At 35.8% G+C, this 24,644-nt stretch overlaps 2 protein-coding genes across 4 annotated transcripts in view; one reads left to right on the plus strand and one right to left on the minus strand.

Annotated features, from left to right (window-relative positions):
- Nucleotides 1–1,398: 1,398 nt before the first annotated feature.
- LOC128993352 (coiled-coil domain-containing protein 28B-like) lies at nt 1,399–9,477 on the minus strand. 2 transcript variants are annotated; one of them, XM_054417198.1, is made up of 5 exons: nt 9,198–9,477; nt 8,127–8,265; nt 6,911–7,006; nt 5,687–5,767; nt 1,399–3,538 (listed from the first exon to the last, which is right to left on the minus strand). In XM_054417198.1, exons 1-5 carry the CDS (start codon nt 9,348–9,350, stop codon nt 3,327–3,329), a joined length of 681 nt encoding a protein of 226 aa, XP_054273173.1. In that variant the 5' UTR covers nt 9,351–9,477; the 3' UTR covers nt 1,399–3,326. The 2 variants fall into 2 exon arrangements, with proteins under 2 accessions (XP_054273173.1, XP_054273172.1); XM_054417197.1 differs by having other exon boundaries at nt 5,687–5,812; nt 9,198–9,476.
- Nucleotides 9,478–21,706: 12,229 nt separating this feature from the next.
- LOC128991439 (beta-1,4-glucuronyltransferase 1-like) overlaps nt 21,707–24,644 on the plus strand; it is a 169,666-nt gene continuing 166,728 nt past the window's right edge. For both annotated transcript variants that reach the window (XM_054414310.1, XM_054414312.1), the window contains exon 1: nt 21,707–22,000. The gene's annotated coding sequence lies outside the window, so the exon portion shown is untranslated. The remainder of the gene's footprint in view (nt 22,001–24,644) is intronic.

Raw genomic sequence — 24,644 nt, forward strand, 5'->3', positions numbered from 1 at the left:
TTTATAATTTTATTTTATGAACAGATCTATTTTTTCGATTGTAAACCTTTATTTGATTTTTATCTTATATCTTTTTTATATTATCACCAAGTTTGGTTAGTTTGGCTAGGTTATTTGACAGTTTAATTTTAACTAAAAAATTATAAAAATATTTTATAATTTTTCTTAGATCGACGTGAGGGGCTCTCCCACAATCCCCCACTTCTTCCCAGAAGAGGTTCTCATCGGTTTTTGACCAACCCCCTGAGACGCTAGTGTATTATTTACATTAAGTCAGTATGTTGAGAAGCGCGTTAGCTACAGACCTTGTCATCAGGTTGGCTCTTAACTAAAGCTGGGTTTTCCTAGGCGCGGAAGCGGAGAGAGGAACGCGGAGAGCGGAAAAGAGATTAACATGGTGTTCCGCTCCGCTTCTTGGAAAACAGTAACATTGAATTCCCTAAGACAAGAGAAGTCCGCTCTCTGCGTTCCTCTCTCCGCTCTCCACTTCTGAGCCTAGGAAATCCCGGCTTTATGAGGTCGATCTGGAGGGTCTTGACTGTTGTGAAGTTCTTGACCCCTCGGTTGAGGCTCAAGGAACTTCGCTGCAGCCAAAACTTTGAGAGCAGACTAGACCTTGCTCAACCTATAGGTTTGTTTGAATTGTAGTTCCAATTTGTACAATTTAAATTGTCAGCTCTCATGCTTATGACAGGATTGACATTGAAGTATTTTTTCTGAACAATGATAGGTTTAAGTCCCGCATCTGCCCAGTAACATACCAGCTCTTAGCCAAACAACTCGCTACACCGAATAGGACCTCTCCTGATAGTTTAATTTACATTTTTTTTATAAGTTACCTGAAAATGAAAATATGATTTATACTACTATGAGGGAAGTAGGTGGGAAAAGAGGACAAGGAAAACATATTCTCTTTTATAAACTTTACTTGTTTATATATTAGAGGTTCTACCTGAGAATTCACGGGTGTACAATTATGAAGCCTTTACTGTATTAAGTTAATTAATTTTGCCTTTGTATTTCATGTTCGAGAAATTCTTATCAGAAGGAATGTTAAAATCAACGGGACCTTCATACCTTACGTCCTGAGGTGGCCAAAGTGGGTACAGTTGTACCTGAATTTCCCGCTCTCTTTCGGCGACAACCTTTAGGACAACTCTTTATTTGGTTAATGGCCGTAACCATTTACATAAAATTTGATTGTATCACTTTAATAATATAATTGGAAATCTTGTTAGATAGCCAATTTAGACAACTTTTGGTTAGACGGCCAAATTTAAGAACCCTTTAGGAGAGTCTTAAATTTTTAGGTTTATCAGGGTGCTGGTTGCTGGTACCGGGTAGGAACTCTACTGAACATAAGAAATTTTTTTAGTGAAGCGGTAAAAAAATACAAAATGGAATAATTTTATTTATTAACTATTTTCTACAACAAATATAAATTGTATAAATCTATCTACATGCCACAAGTAGGTAATAAATAAATAACTTTTTAATAACACAATCCAAAAAGGTATACCACATTTTATGTACAGGAGGTAGGCCCAATTATTGTTACTTACAAATATCAATAGTTCTTCATAGGAGACAGTCATACTCAAAGCTAAAAAGCATTTACTGCAAACTCATATTCCGTCGAAATAAGTCCAAAAATGGCTTCCCCCAGTGGGGGATTCAGGATTCAGCAACAAGGGGTAGGAGTTAGGATACATCCTCAGATATTTAAATATATAAATATTTCAGATCTGTGGTGTATAAGTACATTTTAAGTTTATTTATTGTATGATTATATATACTTGGATCATTGGGGATGGGTCAAAAACACTAAGTGGCCACAGGAAAATCGAGAAGGTCTTCTGCAGTCACATATAGGTTGTGAAGATCTTCCCCAGTTACAGCAAAATTGTGAATTTTTTCCACAGTCATGGTAAAATCATAAACACCTTCCTTGATTGCAGTTGGTGAGATCGAGAACATCTTAAGAGGTCTCAGCGAAATCGTCATGTCAAAATCGTAACCATCTTCCATCGTCACATCGATTTCATTATGTTCCACAATTGCGGTAAAACAGTGAACATCACCCACGATTGCAACGAAAATACAAATTTTTGATCGTGCATCTTCACATTGTGGGTCCCAAAAATAGCAGGGACCAGCAGACCCTTGGTAAAATCGTGCACTTGTTATCTACAAAAATGATGTCCGTGTCTGAGAAAATTTGTGATTTTTTGTACTAGAAGTCCTGTGGCGACCCTGTATGAAAGTACTGTTTTGTCATTGATTATACACCTACTAAAGTAGACACTCAATAGGGGCTGTCGTTACCTGAACAGCGCTGATGCAGAGTAGAGTCAACGTCCCGAACTATGCTACCTCGGGCATGTCGGTGTAAGTCAGATTCGATTTGTTTTAATATTGAGTTTATTTTAGGTTGTTAGGCCTAAATGTGGTTTTTATTGGTGAAATTTGTTTGTTTAGTCGTAGTTTTGTTATTTTATAATGCATTTTTAATACTAAATGATTTAAAAGTGCTCAGAGGCACACTGTACTACAGACTGACTACCGGGAAACAAGTGTCAGCGACCCAAACTACGTCACCAAAATCGGTAACAACTTTTAGCATTACCTGTCCCCTCTTATATGTGTTTACTTAATGGTTTTCTAGCGTAAATTAGGACATATAAATGGAGTGGTCTATAGCCCTTCTGTGTATCCGCCACTGGCTGCTCCTGCTTAGTCGCAAAAAAATAAGCTTTAAAAACATATATTTTATAGTACCAGTAAATAAAATTAATTAAAACTTGGTTATTTATACCAGACGAAATAAAAATTATTATTCTGCCCACAAGTAAAAAGAGTTAATATATTTTTCATATTCAATTTAACTAAATACAAACCTTTATAAATCTCTTATTCTCAACTTACCATCCTCTGGTGATGGAAAATTTGTAACTAATGTATACGTTTGAATAGCGCCAAATCATCAACAGCCTAACCAGAGAATAAATCAATCCATCACAAACAAAACACAACTAACATAACCAAGGAATAAGTTTCAGGCAGTTTGATACTATGCCCCAACAAGGGAGGGGAGGTAAACCTTTTGCGCTGTCAAGCACTGTAAACTCTTAACATATATAAGTGTATTCTTTCCTCCTTCCTCAATGTATTCCAAAGCCTACTACCCTTTCCTCCAAACACTCATTTATGAAATAGATATTAAACCGGTGGGGTAATTAAACACAAAATGAAAATAAGCACAGGAGGTGGCTGGAACAGCGTTCGTCCCTCCTAACAATTGAACACAGCACATCGAGCATCACACTTCAGCTGTTGAAGGAATGTAGCCGCTCGATACTCTCGCTCAGTTGTTCAAGGCTGGTCATGAGCGCACTCATGTTCTCGCTACCCTGTCGCAAGCCCTCCTCGCTCAGTGGAGTGAACAGTTCTTGTTGAGCTCCCAACTCAAAGTGTAGCCTCGCTAGTCGCTCCTGCTGCTCACGGATACCTGTCATCTGTTCCATGCTGCAGTCTTTGCCTGGCAAACAAGATAACATCAAAGACAATACCTTCTACCACTTTTCACTATGCTGTACTGAAGACTATATGCTATGCTCATTTTTATAATGATTAAAATAGTAAAGTAATAGTAGTTTAGGCAACAATAGTGTAAAGATATTAACGACACGAGTAGAAAATTTAAGGTACGAGCCTTAAAAACTTCTCGTTTAGCAAATATAATTGACTTTTTAGCAGATTTCCCTGCAGGGAAAAAGCTATTACCATAGGTGGCACTGTAGGGCCAAAGCTCAGGACTGATTTACTTTTTCATTTTGTTGTCCCTAGAGGTTAGAAACATTATTCGTTCAAATTGTTGTATACGTATAACAACGCAGACTCAAGAAATTTTGGTCAGATTACAATGAAATTTGGCTTTAAGGTGTAGAGCGGGATAAACTTGAATGAGTTTGCAAACCAGTGAGATTGGGTCATGGGAACAGAGTGGTTTGGGGTTTTTTAATCTTAAAAATTGTTCAAATTTTTACTCTTAAAATATAGAAATGCCTAGTTTAAATTACAGCCATCGTGTAGAGATTAAAAACACAAATAATTGTGTATATTGAAGCGTTGTTGTAAAATTAAAGGTTACGGAGAAAATTAAAAAAAAAAGTGCATTTGAAATTCCTATGCTATTCTTATGGAGAAAAGGAAACTGTTGTAGTTTGCTTGTTTGTGGATGTATGTTGATCAAATTTGGCAAATTTATTTATTTTATCCTATACTATTAACATTTGGTTAAAAAACGTTTACCTTCCCCGTAGCAGCAAACCTAGGTACTGGTATGAATATAAATCTAATCTTCCAATCTATATATTCAATTCTGTAAGTGAATTGGTCCCGACGAAATCTCAAGTTAGGAAAAAGGTAACATGGCTGTTGAGGATTAATTTTAAAGCTTAAGGTCCAAAGACGGTGGGAAAAAATATCAGAAGTGTCAAAAACTATCCCTCCTCTGCCTCACAGGCCGTCAAAGATCCAGCCATTTTCTAATGGATGTAGGCCTACTGCTAAAGTGTTTCTGTAGGACGTTTTAAATATACCAGCTGATATAAAATTGTGTATTTGTTTATTTATTTTAGTGTTCTGTTTATGAATTCTGTATCTGAACTATAATGGTAATGCAGTGTTGAAATGTATCGTGTTAGAGGAAGACTGTGACTATGAAGGAGAGTATTTAGGAATGGTGCACAGTATAGGGAATGGCTAAGGACAAATTACATCGAACATAAAGGGCAGCAAATTGCTGCTATGGTCCCCTGGTGTTATTTAGATGGTGAATTATGTCTTGTTTATAAAAATATATGAGTAAAACTCCAATCAGACAAATTGAAATTCACTTTTTGCAGGTTTGCTGCACAAGCGTTTTTGTATTTTTCTGTTTTAAATATTGCTCATGAAAATTGCATATCCATAAAAATATTTTCTCTTTTAGTTTAAACCATGCAAAGTGCAGAGGTCAATTGTAACAATCTTGGGTAAGAAAACGCTTTTAAAACTTTAAATTGTCAACTTTTTGTAGCAATATTTGGCTGATGTATCTTAGTTTATTAGGCCTATGTTCTATTTCAATCAGTTTAGATAATAATTTAGTGTTACACTGACAATACAGATCTCTTGAAAATTCAAACTAACGACGTAAACAACTGGTCTTAGAGATTCCTAAAATTTCGGATCACTCGACACAGTTTTAAGTCTACAGCATACTGAGGTTGTGTTAACAATCTTAATCCGTGTTTTTTCTCTTCTCAGACTAAACGTTGATCACTGTTTCAGAGAAGTGAGATAAGATTATATTTATAAGGTCTTGGGAAATAAGGCTGAAAAGTTTTTACATATGAATGATATACCATGGGTAGGGGTTTTACGAGTTGGTCCCAGGGAGTTCCACATGTAATTAACTCTTGTCTATTGGTGCACCTATCCAGGATTTTTACAATCATACTAGCAGCTTAAAAACTCAACTAATTTACTCCAAGCTCTATTATTAAAGCAGAGAAATATTTCCATGGCACATTATTTTGGCATGGTAAACCATTTATCCCCAGTGCAAAATTCATAGTATTTGCAACAGACAATTGGACGGATATATTGTATTGCAGAAGAAGGGTATGAAACTAATACTAACCAAAAGCTCGTAGTTTTCCTGAGTGAAAATCTTCCAAGAGATGAAGCAAGGCAGTTTCCATTCTTCTCACATCCGTAACATCTGATAGAAAACAGTGATGGTGAACCGTCCGTTCTAAAGGAGCAACTACCACACACAAACAATGACTACAAGGTTCAAACAAAACAGGGCAAAATAAATCAAATGGTAAAATAAACACAAATTAAAATGAGATGGAGTTGATGGTGATTTAAAACCAAATAAATAAAAACCCTCAAAATAATAAAAAAAAAAAAAATTAAAGGAGATGTAGGTAAGTACAACCTTGAATAATGTTCAATGCTTGAATGCAAAGAGCCATGACCATAGGCCTACATTATAGCCCAAAAAATATGTGTATCTTATAGGAAGTTTGTTTGAAATGCCTTCTTTTACCATACATGCAAAAAAGTAGGTTACACAAGTTAAATAATTATGTCATCCTCCATAAACTAAGGAAGATAGTGGTTAAAATAATCATGAGCTTAGAGGATTATTGAAAAATATAATAAGATCATTACAGGATTATAAAAAAACATTAAAACAAAGTTAAGAATTGCTTGTCAAATGAGATAAATAAAATAACCTGCACAAACCAACATATCATGAATGACATGTTATTTTCTGCAATTTACAAACAGAATGAGGTACAGTAAACGCAAGCAGTCTGGGTGCTCGGTTCCGTCTACTAGCTGTGTACATTTCACCCAACCCCTCCACCACGCCTAGCCATGAAGGCAGCTGAACAACCCCGGAGCCGTGTGGGCCAGATGTTTTTGGAAAAGAGCAATAAACACTCCCCCCTACACCCTAGCGTGGCCGCGCGCCCAGACTAAATGCGACTACTGTAGCACAGGGGATTCCATTATCTACTGAAAGGGCAGGACCAGAAGTAAAAAAAGGACTTAACTTGAAATTGGATGAAAAATTCAGTGGCATTAGATGTTTCGGAAATCCTACCATAGATAAATACTAGGAAAAGGATTAAAATTGCAGCTAAAGAGAGGAATATATTATTTTGAGCTTTTACCAACTTATGAGCTAATATGGTTGCTAATAAGAGGTAGCAACATGGGCAGTACTTAAATGGGGGCAATAATGGCACTGATAACCTTAAATTACTTCTAATTAAAAAATCAAATATGAACTGCCAAAGCCAATAGGCTAACATTGTAAATTTGTTTCTTTTACTATTTTCAAACTTACCTCTTTTCACGTTGAGGTTTCGAGTAGAAATTTGTGGAGGGAGAGGTCTTGGTGGTCTTGTCCGCAATTTCTCATGTAAGTACCCTCCTCCAACTCCTAAAATCATTTTTTGATCTTGTTAATATTCTAAAATTTGTAATTATCTGATAAATCTTGCATGGCATAAAACAGGTCATATCTCAGAGCAAAATAGTTAATAGGCTACTTCATGTATTTGATTAGTTCATCATATTATTTCTACAGTAGAGGATAAAGCTCCTCAGCAAATGAGGGATGCACAATGAAGCAACCCTGAGCAAAGAAGCCCCTGGGAAAAGAGTAAGATTTTTTAGAATTAGTCAACATTTTTGTTTTGACCTGTAGGGTAAATTACTGAGCATTAAAAATTGTAATTGTTTTTATTGCTCATTGACGGATAACCACCACTGGCTACCACTTGAAACGTCGTTAAGGTTAAGTTGTGTTGTTAATGTGGTGTAAACAATGTCCTTAAAAATTTTGTGGATACACTTTGAATCTAAACTGAAAAACTTGTGAGTGAGCCAGTGAGGTAGTATTTGGGGTTCAGAGGGATCCCAGAGGCCTGGGGGAAACAGGAAGACTAGAAGACATTAAAAAATAAAACACGAGTTCAAATTTTATGCCATTGAAAAATACACTGTCGTGATGAAACAAACATAGGTATATTAAGTTTTTACGTCATGTATTCAAATTAGGTAGGCATATGTGTTAAAATTGTATAGAAATGTACCAAATTTATATAATGGCTAGAATTTATTTTTCATTTCTACAAACATAAATTAAGATGGGGACCCCAGCAAGATTATTGCATGGGGCCTTCGAATCCTTAGCGCACCACTGTCCTTATACTACTGTCGATACTTAAATACATTTAAAAACATATCTCAGACTTAAGTACTTATTGGTGATTCGATGAGACTTATTATAGCTCATTGCAGCAGTTATTAAGTTTATAGCAATGGCGAACCAGCCTCGCACATTGGTTAAACCTAATGGCACAACCCTTTTTTTTGGTTTGGTTCGGAAAGGGTGTGTTCAGATATGTTAGAATATATCTAAGCAAACTTATAAGATACATTTTGGTCTATAGTTGTTGTTGTTAGTTTTAATAACTAGGCCTATACGATTGGGGACGTACTCCCAACACTAGTCTTACTTTATGATTAGGCTACCTGTGATCACACAGCAGGAATACCTGAACTAGTGGCGTGAGTGGAGGACACAGCGCTTGGGGCTGATGCTATCCTACTGATGGATCGAGAACTCTGATTGGATGAACTCTGGCTCGGAGGACCTCTATTGCTACTGACGCTTGTTCCAGTGGCAGTCATAGTCTACGACATTCAATTAAGTACGGTCACGTAGTTAACTTAATATTCAAAAAAGTTTAACTACGCCTTTCAAAGCATACAGTTAGGCCTAACTCTATTCCATATCATTTAAAATACAGTTTACAACTATCTTACGCCAATTGTAATCTATAATTTTACTGGTGTGGTTAATGTTTAGACTTTTTCAAATGGATTTAATAATAAACATAAAATCTGTAAATAAAGTTGTTCTGAAGTTTCTAGTTTCAGTGGCTAACTTACTAGAATGTAATTTTTGAACTAGCTAGTCTTTACTTTAACTTAGTGTTTATTTATTCAGGCCCTACCTAACTTATCCAAAGTCGATGATAAAGTGACCATGATTGGGCTAGAAATCACAGGATATTTTTTATATCTGACTCAATTGTTACTATCAAATTTTTTTTGTTACAAATGATAAGAGAAGTTTGGTTTTTGGTTGGACTAAGTGTAGTAATTGGATAGAGATTCGAACAACACATTTAAAAATGTACAAGCTATAATGAAAAGGGCCCAACCGGCTAGGGGTGTGGTAACTTAGGTTACCGTAACTATAAGCTAGGCCCATGTAACTGTTGTATTGAAGAACTCATAGTGTGTTCAAATATAGGTTAGTTAAATCAATGCATAGACCGACAGGGATGATTAGGAACTATTCATAATAAGTTATTTTCAACCGAGTGAATGTGGGGTGTAGGCCTAAACTAAAAAGCAGCCTTGTGAGTTAATAATAAGGCTAGCCTACACCCAGATTTAACTTGTATAGATTAGAAATACAGGCTGGCTCTTCTTACCAGACAAAGTTATCCAGGAGAGCTGGATATTTCTATTTCTATGCCCTAAAAATCTGTATAGGAATTAACTAATTGTAGGTGCGAAAAGATTAAATTTTATTTTATATATAGGCCTAGGCTTACTTTTGTATTGGAAGGAGCTGGTGATCTTTGAGCTAATCTTGAAACAGTAGGAGTAACTGGAGGTGTTATTTCTCCACATCTCTCACCCATGTTGTGTTCCTCTTCACTAGGGACAAGTTGTTGTAATTCACACTCCTCTTCTCCTTCTATCATTATATTTTCAAAAACAAACTTTGCTTATATAATTGTAATTTCAACAAACAAGGGATTAAAAATAACCTTAAATATTAAGACTTGACAAAATGAAATGACACTAGAGATTAGAGAGAGAAGAGACAGAAGAATTTTGCAAACAGCGAAACAGCTGGGTTTGTAGGAAAAAGGTCCGGGGAAGAAGAAGAAGAAGAGAAGCCTCCTTTGCAGTAAAAAAGGAAGAAAAGATTGGGGCATTTCGAATTACTGTATAAAACAAAAAACATATATAAACATCGCCTGCTGTTGAGTAAAGTATTATGTACGTTGTGAATTTGATCCTTAAGAGAAACTACTAAATTCGTAAATATCCACGCGACTTACTGGCTATTGAAACATATACAATTAGTTGCCTGGCTAGCCGAGTTGTACAGTAGTAGTGCTCTCATTCAAAACTGACGACTGACGATTGCTAGCCTACAGTACCACTTTAGTTTTCTAAAATGTTCGGTAAAATTCTGGCTAGTAGCACCATAGTGTTATATAGTCAATGGTTGCACTTTTAATACGGAAATAATATTTTGTGTGTATAGTACAACGTAGATATGTAATCCAATCCGGGGTCCGCGGTAATTGGTGGTGGGATGGGAGACCACGGACACAGACGGATAACTAAAAACCACGATTAATTTCCTACATGTGGTAAAAATATTATAATAAACTAAGAAACCCCCCAAAAAAAAGCTCTAATACCGTGCAAATAAACAATTATGTCAAGTATTAGCATTGTTAACCTAAAACAGAATACAATATTGTGTAGACATATTGCACAATCATGATATTTTAAAGCCGTTAACTTTGCTTCAATTAATTTTACAAGCAATAAATTTAAAATAACAACTTGACAATAATTTTTTCAAACAATGTACACTGTACAGCAATAAATCGCGTTAACAATCATGTAAATCAGTGTAGTAGAAAGTATTGTAAGCTACACTATTAGTGATGTTCAAAGACATCTTGAATTTTAACTTTGCCACAATAAGAACGTGGTGTAAAAAATAACTGCAAATGTATAATTTTGACACCTGATATTTTGACATGGTTTACCGTTGGAGTTCGGTTGACGCATTCCACTCATAAATACGTTTAATTTTATGTGTATATCAACCTCTCACTCAAAATATTTTCTTCTGAATTTTAGTGGGCCGTCTCCCATTGCATATTTAAATTTTTTTGAACGGTTCCCATTTCTGTTTCCGTTGTCTGTTTGAGTTCAGGTTTGCGGCGTGGCATTGTATTTTACTATTAAAGTCCTCTAATTGTATGTGCATATCAACATAGCTTAAGCTACATTTAAGTATTTCTTAATTATTCTGGCCCCTAGCGAGCCGGTTACCTCCCACTATCTCCGCGTCCCGCCATCTCCGTGTACCGCTATCTCCGAATTTCAGAGTGACCCCTATAATCCTCGGTTACTTCTTGCGTTAAGACTTTCCGTTCAAACCTATCCTAACCTAACTTAACTTAACTTAACTTAACTTAACCTAACCTAACCTAACCTAACCTAACCTAACCTAACCTGACCTAACCTAACCTAACCTAACCCACGGGTTAAATTTTCATCAAATCTTCCATCCACGGAGCTTCGCAGCCGTGGATGCAATGACAGCTAACAACGCAGGCAGTGACTGGATTAAAAGGGTCACTCTAGAATTTCGGAGATAGCGGGACAGATTTGGGTTCGGAGATAGCGGAACGCGGAGATAGTGGGAGCACACGAGCGAGCCACCTCACTGAGGAGGTAGCTAAGTTTATCGCTGAGTAATAATCGTCCTTGGACTATTTTGCTACCCTGTATCTGTATGTTTAACTGGCATTGATAATGATATACACTATTTTAATCTAGGTAGTAAAATCTCTTCGCAGTCTCCTCTTGCCTCTAAATGAAGTTATCGACCCTACAGGGGCACCCCAGTTACCTACCCTTAAATGTAGAAGTACTGTACATATTTATTTCAGATAGATGACAAAGAGTCATTTGGTCGATCCTCAAAAGTGTACATTTTTCCAAAATGTTATCAAAATCATCTGGATAACACAGATGTATGTAAAGAATAAAATCGCTAAAAGACAAATAAGGTAAACTCAGCTCCGCGTCCTGTTTATTGCACATAAAGAATCGAATGGCCTATCAATGTCAAAACAATTACTCATACAAGTAATTAAATCTTCACATGTAGACTCAAGTTATTTAAAATGACGAAACACAAGTTTTAGACTAACGAGTCATAGTGACTTCATTCAAGGCTTCATAAATTGATAAAAACACTAAATACTCGTATTATCATGAAGCTATGCGGATCCGTCGGTGGCCGGCGCCGCGGCGTGACGTGACGTCAGCACCACCTTGGCTTATATCTTCAATGGTAGCCCATGTCATCAGTGTTGCGTCATGAGATGACCATCAACAATAACTAACACATCAAGTCGTCACGTCCAACTCAACACTTTGGAGGTATTGTCAGATAAGATTTCCTTATATAAACTCTGTCTGGATTAACCTTGTCCTCCCACAAATAGTTGATTGAAATCATATTGGAAAATGCAACACAGAAAACTCATATTTGGATAACTCATTAGAACAAGAATGTGGTATAGGCATATTCTAGTAAATGGTCCTGGGTTTAGTTATCTCACTCAATAATTTTGCACTCACCCCTCATTCATGTTCATAATACGAACCTAGATGGCGTTGCTGCCGCAATAAAATGGTATTGACAATGATGATATTTTTTAAGGTCTGGTTACTGAGTGATGTTGGATAATATGCAATGTATATAGCCTACTACAGTATTCACATTTTAAACTCCCATCAGCGCACAAAGGTAGATTATGGATCCGGAAACACATAGGAGTCTCATATCCATAAAATCTACTCGGATTGGAGATTGTGGGGCCAAATTTAAATTGGTATCTTTTACAGCAAACAATTATTAAAAATTGGATGAGATCTTAATAATGATTAGCGTTTCTTACTTGCGGTGTGAAGGGCATACCCAAAAAGCTTTGAGGTTTGTGAACCGATCTCAAAGAGATTCGTGCAACTAATTGAAAAATGACACGAGTAAACAAAAAAAACAGCATCATATTTGCATTTATTTAGTTTAGGTGCATTTTAAATACATTTAATTGTTTAGGTACAGACCCGTTTGGTATTTTAGATTACATATTTATCACCAAAGATCTCTCAAAATCAACCAAGCAGTAAAGTCCAAAAGAATTGAGACAGACGTGTGTAGAAAGACTAGAGCCACCCCTTTTGTTACACGATGTATAATTTTCTTTTTGTATCTCCTTCCAGGTTAGATTTCCATCCGGATTGTTTAGTCACATTACCTAGTGGGTATTTTTGACAATCACAATCACTTATGAACTAAGACAAAAAATTTCGTTTACCGTTTAGTATTTAAATTAAATAGTATCACTTAATATATCACAAGTTTCTAGGTAGGAAACTCAAAAGCAATGAAGAACGACATACTTGTTTCTAGAGACATCACCTTTTGCACATCCTCTTCTCTCCAGGTTGTCAGTTTGGAGTATTCACACCGACCTGACTGTGCCGTGTGTAAGCAAAATTGACGTGAGGTCACATCGGAAAAGTGATCTGATGGACTGAGGAATATTCATCATTTCGGTGTAACACATCAGTCCGAAGTGATAGAATAGCGACAGAGTGTGTACAGTCGCGTCAGTTCTCTTAAGGTGCATTGTCCCTGAAGCGACTCTTGCGATAGTAGCTGAGCGATAGTAGCTCAGCGATAGTAGCTGAGCACTGGTTAGCGTTGTTTCAAATGGGACCATTGTCCTTGACGCGACTGCGACTGGAGCGGATAGCGGCTGAACACAGCGACTGTAGCGGGTCTGCTCTGAGGGCAGTCAGAGTCGCAGTCGCTGAGCGATTCGTGTTGTGTGTAAACTTTTTTTGGTCGTAATGCCTTCAAAGAATACAAAACTGCTTTCTACCCCTAAGACGAAAAGCTGTTAGTACAGAATACTGTATCATTTGATTTTACCCAGTGCTTGCGGGGAAATGATAGTTGAACATTCCAGTGACCTTCCCGTTGCTAAATAGCAAAGAGTTACTTTTAGGTGTTGAGTGTTTGTTCGTGGGGCGTTATTGCTGTCCGCATGTTTGTGTCTTGTTTTTTTTTTTTTTATCAAAGGAGAAACGTTAGCACGTCTAAATACGTTTCCTCGTCCATCCTTAAAGTAATTATGCCAGTCTTTAGGATGAAATCGCAACTCCTCCAAAATGTCAATATGAGAGTATTTCGCTCATTAAGTCATTGTTTAACCCATACATTTCGATTGATTGACTTTATAGAAATAATAATGCATCATCCGATAACATAATGTGACACAATACATATATTACATTACGAATTACTATAGCTTCCAGGTAGCACATTGAACTGACACATCGACGTGATCGCGTGGATATGAATGTTGCATTCAGTTAGAAGTGACAGTTAACAAACTGACCGTATGTGTAATCCACTTTATATTTCCATGCGGTTTGCTTTTGAAACCTAGCGTAAATCTTTCAAGAACTTTAGGGACCTTTTGTCGTTCGAGGGATCGACGAAACCAATAAACGCATCACCACTTTTATCGGGGATCGTGACTGGTTTGAGAGACAATAAAATGTGCAAATCACCATCGGATTGTACATGTCTGAGGACCATAAACATCCCGGGGCTGTGGATGAGCAACTTCCAAGGTCACAGTGACGTCAGCAGCAGACGCCAGGTTCAGGGTCGAGGGCCAAGGACAGGAACATCTTACAATGATACAATGGTCCTCCAACTTACAAGTCTGAGTGTATGAGATTATTGCTATTAATAGTATTCCTACTTGGCCTTGGAGGTTTAAATTGATTTGTATAGAATCCTATGAGTTTATAGACGGCTGAGTTATAGATGATTAGACCGATTCATAAAATATCTATTTTTGTTCTCGGACGCTAGGCACAAGGGACATTACAAGGCAATGGAATTATAAGATTAAAAGTCAAAATTTTGAGTTGAGATTAGAAGTCAAAATTTTAGATTAAAAGTCAAAATTTTGAGAGTAAAAGGCAAAATATTGAGATTAAAAATTTTGAGAATAAAAGGCAAAATTTTGAGATTAAAAGTCAAAATTTTAAGAATAAAAGTCAAAACTTTGAGATTTAAAGTCAAAATTTTGAGATTAAATGTCAAAATTTTGAGCTATGTCTACGTAAAGTTTAAAAAATATCCCTGTCAAATGGTGTATTCATTAAGAGTTATTGGAGGCTAGCGGCCATCTTGGATGATTTCCAACAGCAGCTGAAGAGTCAATTATAATCCAAAAATATTTTTTAGTGATTTCAATTTAAATATCTAGTATACTGTACTGTGAGTAGAAATTTGCTTTGTAGTTTCTTAACTGTTTTATGGGTTAGAACGTCTAGGCTCCAAGGATTCTTAACCATGGCAATAAATACTACAAACAAAACTGGATAACGATGAATTATGGAACCTTCTGTGTGTCTCTTTTTAAAAAACAACAGAGAAAAATAGTAACACAGTTTACTCATCGTCACTGGTAAATTAAAATTCATACCTGTGCAAGTACAGACCGAAGTATGGGCTACACGGAGTTCAATGGTAAATCGTTAATAAATGGCCGAGTTGTATTGAAATTATAAGATTTTTCCCCTGAAACAATAAAATCCGAGCTTCAAAAGGGCAATTCAATCGTTATCGAGCAAGTCTTCTTGAAAATATAACTGAATTTAGAAATAATTTGACAATTTGCAAACTTAGTGATGGATCCCTAGCTTGAGGAAGAAATTCGTTCTTAAGTTCTTGAACATCTAAATACTGATAGCAAAGCCGCAGATCGGACTTTTAGGCTATTCAGTTGGTAGCAGCGTTTCCTCTTGAAAGTAGTATTGACTATAAAACCCCGTGAAGACAGACTTACAAGTAATGACGAAATCCCAAGCTTGAGGACGAAACTCGTCCTTGGTCATCACAGTGACCTTTGCCCTCAGCAATACAGCTTCTTAGGTGAGCAATACGATCAATTACATCCGATAGTTTGCCTCATTGATGATTGCTATGACGCATTTTCTTTCTTCCCCTTTTTAACAGCTGATTGTTACAAAACTACGGAAGTTGTTGTTATCACGATTGCAGAGGTTGGCCGTGACTTGATGATGTTATGCTGAGTACAATGATGAGCCTACTTCGTGATTTCAACGTTCATTGTCTAGGGGTTATGCCAACGGTTACTGGGGTTGAGAAAATTAAATGTCAACAATTGAACGACGAAGACCTTCCCTGTATTGTACAGCATGTTTATTTGATCTTTCAGCATTTTGAATGTAAAGGTATTCGTCTATATTTTCTCAAAGGTTTCTTGCAAGTATTTGATCTTTGGGAATTTTGATTTATCCTGGCCAAAGAATAAGTTTGTCATGGTCTTAGTCATAAAGCTACCTCACAGTTAATTTCATTCTCCATCATTCATTAATCTTCGTCCTGAACTTGACACGATGGTGAGTCAGCTTTTAAAGATTCAATTCGTCATGTTTACAGAATGTACTTTACCAAGACCTTGAACCTTTCAGTATCACTTTGGTGACCTTTTCTCTTTTCATATCATACAGGATAAAAGCTTAATTAATTCAGCTTCTAAATCATAAACAAATAAGAAAAAAAACGTTAAAAAATATTGATTTTGGTATCGAGGTTTGGCATTGTTATAAACTTCCTAGACTTATGAACTTATCAATTAAATTATCAATTATTTAAGATGGGGACACCACTATGTGCGTATTTTAACCCAAATATGAGTGAAGGTGACTTAATACTTAATAACTTAATAACTTAACAAGCAAGAGTTATATTACAAGTAAATAACTTATATATTGGGTTGGAAAAGTACCGGTAAAGGTTTAAAAAATAAACAAGAAATCGAAAATCCAGAGAGTTTCAAAGATTAATTAGCATACTTGTGCGTAGTTTAAAATTATTTTCTTTCTAATTACGTAATCAATCTTACAGGAAAATTCAAGATATTTGTCATCACACACCGTATGTTTCCGTAAAATCATGTACGTTATAAATTAAAATCACATGTTCATTTATCACCATATGCTAATATGGTGATAAATGAACCATATAAGGTGATTACAGTTTATTATTACATCTAACTTCATTTCAAAAACATTATTGTAAACATCTTTTCAGAAATGGTGAACTTTTTGGACTTGAACTTCCTCTGGTTTCTCTGTCTCCTCGTCATGTTCTCTGATCTTCTGTTGACTTGTCCGTCGGCTGCTAGACTTTTTGAAAACTAAAACTTAATTTCTAAAAAAACTGAAATCCTAAACTAAAATTGTGGCTTCGACATTCCCTAGTTCCCAAAATTATCTTTCTTTCAACACAAAAATCATAAAAATCCGTCAAGTGGTTGATTCAGAATCATGAAATAAAAAACCCTGTTTCGTTTTAATATATAGGATACTCAATCAAACTAAGTAAATATCCTGTCTTAAATCTACACTCAGGCCCAATGAGACATTCTAATCAACTTTTATTGCTATCGCATACAGAATTTAGGAACCCACAAATTATTACTAACTTCGTATCTCGGAACTGTGTCTAGGAAAATACATTGTACTGTATTTAAACGTAAATACAAATCCACAGTAATATATTAGTTACATCTTTCATATTTACAGTTTGATATGCAACTCTAAGATTTAATTAACTGCATCAACTCTAATTTATTTAAGCTGTACACCCTAGGTTTCACAATGAACCATGCATATCCATTGAAAATCAAACATGTTCCAGACCGTCAACTACCATCTTCCTTCGACAACTTAACAAAGTGATCAATGGATCAATCTGTTAATGTTTTTCCCACTCACTGTAACAGCTACTTCACACTCCAGCTGTCAGTGGCTATTCAACATAATCGATTGCCACATCCTGCTAGACAGGACACCCAGGACACGGCGAATCTGGCTCATTGTCCTGCACTTGCGAAACCTCATGTCATCGACGTGCATCTCCGGCGTGACCGGGGCCAATCGGGGCCTCGCCCCCCTGGCTGTTGACCCTCACACGTGCTAAGTGGCCTTGGGACATGAGAGGTACGAGAAGACGGGGATCAGATGGGGGAGTAAAAATGTTATGCAAGATACTCCCAGGGTGATTTATTTGCGTTCAAATTTTGACGTCTTCACGATGGAAATTTGTCACAAGGAGATAATTTTAAGTTGACGATATGTTAGAAAATATAGCGATTTTAGATGTGTTTTGATTAAAGACCAAAAAGAAAGTCAGGCTGTTGTTGTGTCATTCATTCTGGTGGCATGTGGGATCAAATGGAAGCCGAAGAAGTGAAAAGGTTATGTAAGAGTGCCTATAGTACCAAATGTGATATCTTTGACAGTTTGAATGAGGAGATAACACATAGCGAGGAAAATTGTATCCATGAGAGAGAGAGCGATTCGTAAGTATGCCTACTAGTCGAGATATTGCAAAATTAAGGGGTTTGAGTGATCCATAGGTGTTCTTTTTGTTTTTGCGTGGGTTTCAACACCGAAGATTTTTTAGTTAAAGATCAAAAACTCTAGTTTAATACTACCTAACGACGACCTTTGAGAAAACATCAATAATTGGTAGACCAAAGACAAGTATCATCTGGGAGCCGTAGTGACTTTAGACCTACGTTGTTTACGTTACTTTCTTTGTGGTACCTTGACATTAAGGAAGTGCCTACAAACCCAACAAACTCTCTTGCCTTTGAACATTTATCAAGTAAAACCGTGCATAAAACATACTCCCTTAGATTAGAATACGTATGTTGGTTAGTCTATGGTAAAACCTAATGTGTTTGGCTCAGGTGCAATACACAATAAGAAAATGTTTCATAAGTTCTATTTATATTGCAGAATGTCAACATATTTGATTTTAGTATTTAGTACTTTACAGTTTACACATAGATCTAGACATAATCCATTATTACACGGGATAGTGCGTCTAAGCATTGACTATATAGGGTTGTGGTTATATAGTCAATGGTCTAAGGTACAGTGCAAGAGAGGGATGAACGTGTTTATTTTTATAGTTGATATTTTATACAGGCACTTAAAAAATATTATAAGTAAAACCCCGATTCTAACTTACCGTACTATCTTCTCATAAAACATAATTTAATAATAGTGACAGTGGAATTGTTTGAGTGTGTATGAAAAAATGAGATGCAGAACTAATATATCGTACGTAACACTTAGTGATTTGGTTTGCACAAACACATACCTTTTTGCTGTACTAAAATGAACTATTATAGTAGAAACACCTATATATAGGTTATCTAGACGTGGGGATTCACATTTACACAATACACAACACGAAGTTTCCACGGAGACTGTCAAGGAGGTTAATTCTTGTTTACGAGATTGAACCAATTTGGGCCTGTAATGAGAATTTGATGTGTTTGTTGTTATTGGATTCCAATCTGACTTATATTCTGTCCAATAACTAGCAATACTAGGATAGCTCTACAGTATTGTAATAATTATAACATTTGGTACTACATAGGTCTTCTAAATCCGATCCGACCGCGTAGGAATACTAGGTGAAACACCAACACGGTTGGACCCAGAAGTCCTATTACATTATTAAGTGTTAGTAGTTGTGAACGCGGATACCTTACTTTGAATATCCATAAATAAATCCCAAAGTACCCATGAACTTTTGAGAAAACTACAAGTACCACCCCCATAAACTATATATGTTCGTCATGCCGAGAAACCTTGCGCAAAAACTATCCATTATTTCATAAATTGCCCTTTAAGGTCGTAATTCCTTTCTAAACTTTCTATGTACCTAACGTTAAAAATACCTCAGCTGTACTGATTTTTTTCATTCTTTCAATTTATTACTGGTCCCTTATTAAAACCAGGCGTACACCAATAGGTTTATCACTCAAGATTCTAGTCACCCTCCAGAACAGAAAAGATCAGCTTTTAATTCAATGATTCATCGCCTCTTAAATACCCCACTGTCCCAAGAAAATTATAATAAAGAGCTTAACTACATAAAAGATGTGGCTAAGTATAATGGATATGATACCAAAATTGTGGACGATATGTTGACCAAAGCTTTAAAAATAAATTACAAAAAGAAAAGAACTAAACTGGAACGGATTAAAGTTAAGACAAAATGGGTAAGCCTTACCTAAACTAAACAATATAAAGACATCAAGAAAACGTTTAAGAAAAATGCCAAATTATTGGTTTCATTTAAGGCGAAAAACAAAATTAAAAATATTTTTGGAAATCCAAAAAGTAAATTAGAAAATACAACAAAATCTGGCATTTATCAAATTCAGTGTGACAGTTGTGTGATGAAGTATTTTGGGCAAACAAAAAGAAATGTAAAAACTGGATTCAAAGAACACTCTTCTCACATAACACACAATAGACTTGAAAATCAGCAATAGCAAAACATTGTTTAGAAACGGACCACACAATATCAATCAAAAATACTAAATTACAAAAAAATGTAACAAAATCGAATTAACTTAATGCATGGGAATCATTATTTATAAATAAAATGGACAATTTAGTAAATAATGATAATGGTCCAATTCAAAATGTAACATTACTAAATTCTAAATTTACAAAGTTATAAGTTAATAATTCTACTTTATATTTCATTTTTATACATATAATTTATTTTTGTGATTTTAGCTAAATGTAGGCCTACTTAACAGAATTATTTTTATTTTTAACTACCCATATGTTACATTCTTTAAAATTTATCGTTGTAATTTAAACATAAACATAACCTTCAGTTTTGTGATGTGTCTGATGATGCCAGTAAAGGCCTCATGAAATTAAAAATTCTGAAAATAATGGATAAGTTTTTAGTTCAAATTTATATTCATTCCAATATTACCAGTTCTTCTTGAAGATCGTAATGGTAAGTATGGATTTTGAGGTAACACATACTCGTTACTGCGTAGTACCAGTTGTATTCGGATAACACTTCTGTTACGAATGATGACATCACTCAGGAGTGAGGACCTCAGGGCATGTCCTTCGCCCACCAAGGTTTAGGATGGCGCTGAGTAATCCTCATCCTTACTCTCATCAATCTCGGTTTAATCAAGGATTACATCACTCAAGGATTCTTAACTTCGTCGAAATAGTAAAAAACAACCAAATAATTTTTCAGAGTAATTAAGACAGGTCTAGAAGAGCTGTGATTGAACTGATGTATACTGCTAAGTTTTGCAAAAAAAGAGCAACTAACAAAGTTGGTAAACGAACAAATAATTTCAGATGAATACAACAATTTAATGTTTTGACCAATTGCTCAAAATTATTGATCAAAAGTGGCCTTACTTTTATCTTCCTGATCATCTTAAGTTGATCTCACAGGTTTTTTACCTGTATACCGTAGCCCTACCTACTGTATTTCTCACGTTGAGAAATTTAAACATTTAAATGGTCAGAGTAGAACCTACTACAGTATTTTTAAATGCAATATATTACAAAATTCACAAAATATTCACTCTGGTGCAAATCAAGTGTTTAAAATACAGTACTTTTGTATGGTTAAAATTAGCAAGGCATTATGTATTTCAATGTAATAAAATACACTAATCAATTGCCTTTCTTTAAATCGATTTAACCATCATAATTGCATATAAAGAAGCTGTAAAATCCCGTTATTATTTTTCATAAATATGTTTCATCAGTTAAAGTGGCATGGAAATTCAATATGTTAAACATAAATCCCAGTAAGGGTTAGTTATTTGGAAGGCTTCCAGAGATTTAAATGGTAAAAACAACATTGCCATAGGAGTTTGAACCATTGCCTATTGGATCAAAGGTTTGAACCGTTCACTCTCAAACACATTAACATTATTTCAGTAAACAAAATTACCTACAGGGACTCGTAAGCGGATGCACTTTTATAATAAGAGATTGCGTGAGTTGAGTTATACGTTTCTTAACTTGATTTATGCAACTTGTATAATCAAACCCCTACATAAAATTATGCCGTAAATGCAACACAAGCAAAGCTTTATTGCGCGGATTTCATCATAAAAAGCGCGGCAACTCATCATTGTTATTACTTCAATATTTTCATGAATGAGATAATCAACGTTGCTAGTTGCTATGACAACCAACGCTGACCACAACGATCCAGGTGGTTATTCCTGAAACTACAAGGTTGGCAGGACTGCCGTGCCGCAGCGCAGTGCTGCTTCCTGTGGCGAAAATTCATCAGTTCTCTTCTCCCTTTCGTGCGGTTGGTATCATTCTCTCGTTCGCGTTTGAGGTTAGGTTTTATTATTTATCTCCGGTAAGACATTTTTCAGTGAATGTTTTGAAGTTTGTTCGCTTAAAATTGTCAGGATTTAACGTAATTCTTGTATTTCTATAAAGTTAGACGTGCTTATTAACAGTTGTAAACGATTTCCAGCTTTGTCAAACCATTTCTGACCGTCTGCCGTTGATTGTTTTCAAACGGAGGGACAGTGTTATTGTAGTTTTGATTGCTGCCTTTGTTTCTCTTCTGTTGACAATCCATCAAGCAAGAATAAAGGTAAGCCCGTTGTTTTTTAACTGTAAAGATGTAAGTAATTATAATGTCATTAGTAAGTTAATCAAATATAATTGTAAATATTATTAGAACGACGGATAATTAAGGTTAAGTTACTCTTCAAGTTGACGCTTTTGACTTTAGGTATGGTGTTCACAGAACATTATAAATGAAGCCGAGGGGTAGTTATGATGAGAATAATTTAAACGTGACCCCTAGCTGTTTGAATAGCCTAATGTAAACGTCCTGTACGTTGTCAACTTTTTTTAATAATAATTCAAAAGATTGTTTCGTTAGGTTAAAGGGGGAAAGAGACGGTAATCCAGTGTTGTTTATAAGCTGACAACGTGCATGCAGAGCTGGCATGGGCCCAATCAATATGGGTCTAGGGCTGGAGCTACCGTCGAAGTTGTAAACTTTCAAACCCCTGTTGGGTTTTCTTCCCTTATCGATCATAACACACCGTGAGTCATTAGCAACCTACGCCATAAAGTGGTGAGTGAGGGAGTCCATGCACGACCGTCGCATACCAACAAGTTTCGCACTGAATACCACGGCCAATTTATACGAAAGAAAGTCGAATACAAGTAGATCTCGAGGATATGTGATGAAGTTGATTATAGGCAGTAGCTTATTTGTAATCACATAAATCAGGGCTCAACGGATATATTGATATGTTTGCATTATGCCAGACCTGATTCTGATTAGATTAAGTTAATAACTTTATGTAATGATTTGGTTAGCTAAAAGTAGGTATGGTTTGTGTTTTAGAAATAAAGTTTTAAAGTGTGCATTAAGTTAACTTGTAGACTCCTGGAGTAGTTCGAAAACGGTGGAAGTTGTGGTAGATATGTTGTTATCGTCTGTGGAAAGGCAAAAGGAAGTACTATCTCTAAACCGGTTTACGTCCGTTATCAGGCTCCGGTTGTTTGCACCCAACATTCTACATTATAAAGATAAATTACAGTAAAACTTCGACCACACTGACACCCATTTTGTGAAATACTGTAGTATCATGGGAAATGAGAAATGACTGTTATCGCTCCGTGGGTGATAATTAAATAAATTGTGCAAAGTCGATAAGATAAGATTTGTTGTAAATAATTTGCTTGTTTGCGCTCTTTTCAGAATTATTCAAACTAGTCATCAGAAGTAATCCAAATTAGCGGTTTGAATCGCTTCAGATAACGCCGAACAAATAGGTCCTGTTTACGTTTGTATGTATCTTACTGAAATTTTGTAGGATAATCCGTCTGGCGATTCTATTGAAATAAGATTTATCTTATAAGTTTTTTTTGTTGGATCTGCTCTCACATTTAAACGCCCCTTAATTGAGGCGGATTCAAGGTGTTCAAGTTTAAAAACGGAGCGACCTTTCTGTCACCGCGGAAACTGGTTCTGTTCAAAGGCGACATGAAAAACATTAGTGACCTTGCTTTATACTGATGGAGGCATACTTGTTTGGTACATGTATATAATCTTTTTCATTATTGGTTCTAATGATCGGCCAAATACGTCACTTATTTGATCATGTATCGGTGCCCAAGTATTGCCATTTAGATTTTAGTCTGATTCTGATATAATGCATTGTTGACTCTGAGAAGTCATGGACTAGTGAACAAAACTTTTGTTCACTAGTCTGTGGAGATGTGTACCGTAATGAGCACTGTCTGATTCCTTATCATACAATTGTCTCTATGAATGATCTTTGATTTGGCTTTTAAGTTTTCTTCAACTTCAAGGTTCAATTGTTTCGCTATTTAGTTATTACTGCGTATAGTATAGTATTAATACTGTGTATAGTATGAACACTTCTCATTACGTACCTTGATAAATCCCATACACAGCTATCCATGATTAATACATAGCATAACTTCCAACAAAGTTCCTAACTTTAGCTTATAGATTGGGTTGAGTCTAATCATAGATAAGTCTAATCAGATAAAACATAGTCCCTAGGTCTAATCCAGTGGGGCAGTTTTTTCATTCCTGTATGGTGATTCATATTCGAATTGACGCTTCTCCAATAATGATTTTGAGCTATGTAAAATTGTTGAGACCCGGTGTTTTTGGAAATCTTAAGACCGTACTGTAACTATGTCTATCAACCTAGGAGAATTTTCGCTGTATCAGAGAGCTCACTCGATAATGTTCGTACAAATCATGAATATTTGTTTTAAATTATAACAATCACATAACTTATTGTAGATCAATTGCCATAATAAGCATTTCATATGATTACTGTAAACATTTTCATGTCGCTTTACTAGCGAAGATACAATCCTGTTCGTATCCTGAAGTTATGATCTTCCGTCTTGATTTCTAAGGCAAACAGTAGATTTTTGTTTCCGCGACACAAATGCTAAAACTCAATACTGACTGCGTCGTGTCATAATTCGGAGCCGCAAAATAACCCGGTAAAATCCCCGAGTCACGCGACAGAGGTAGTTTGTACGCTTCAATATTGTTGCCCGTTCCTGATACAGGTGGCGGCTTATGTGTGACACGTTAAACCTATGTGGTTGCAGATGTAACAGTAGTTTATGTTACGATCAACTTATGTGCTACACGTCAATTTCATCAATATTTATCGGAGGGGTTTTGGAACAAATTTGTATGTAGGCAAGTGAAACACATTTTGTTGAAC

This window comes from Macrosteles quadrilineatus, unplaced genomic scaffold, assembly GCF_028750875.1.
Source record: "Macrosteles quadrilineatus isolate MER2022 unplaced genomic scaffold, UCM_ALF_1.0 Scaffold_4__1_contigs__length_99947679, whole genome shotgun sequence".
Taxonomy (NCBI): domain Eukaryota; kingdom Metazoa; phylum Arthropoda; class Insecta; order Hemiptera; family Cicadellidae; genus Macrosteles; species Macrosteles quadrilineatus.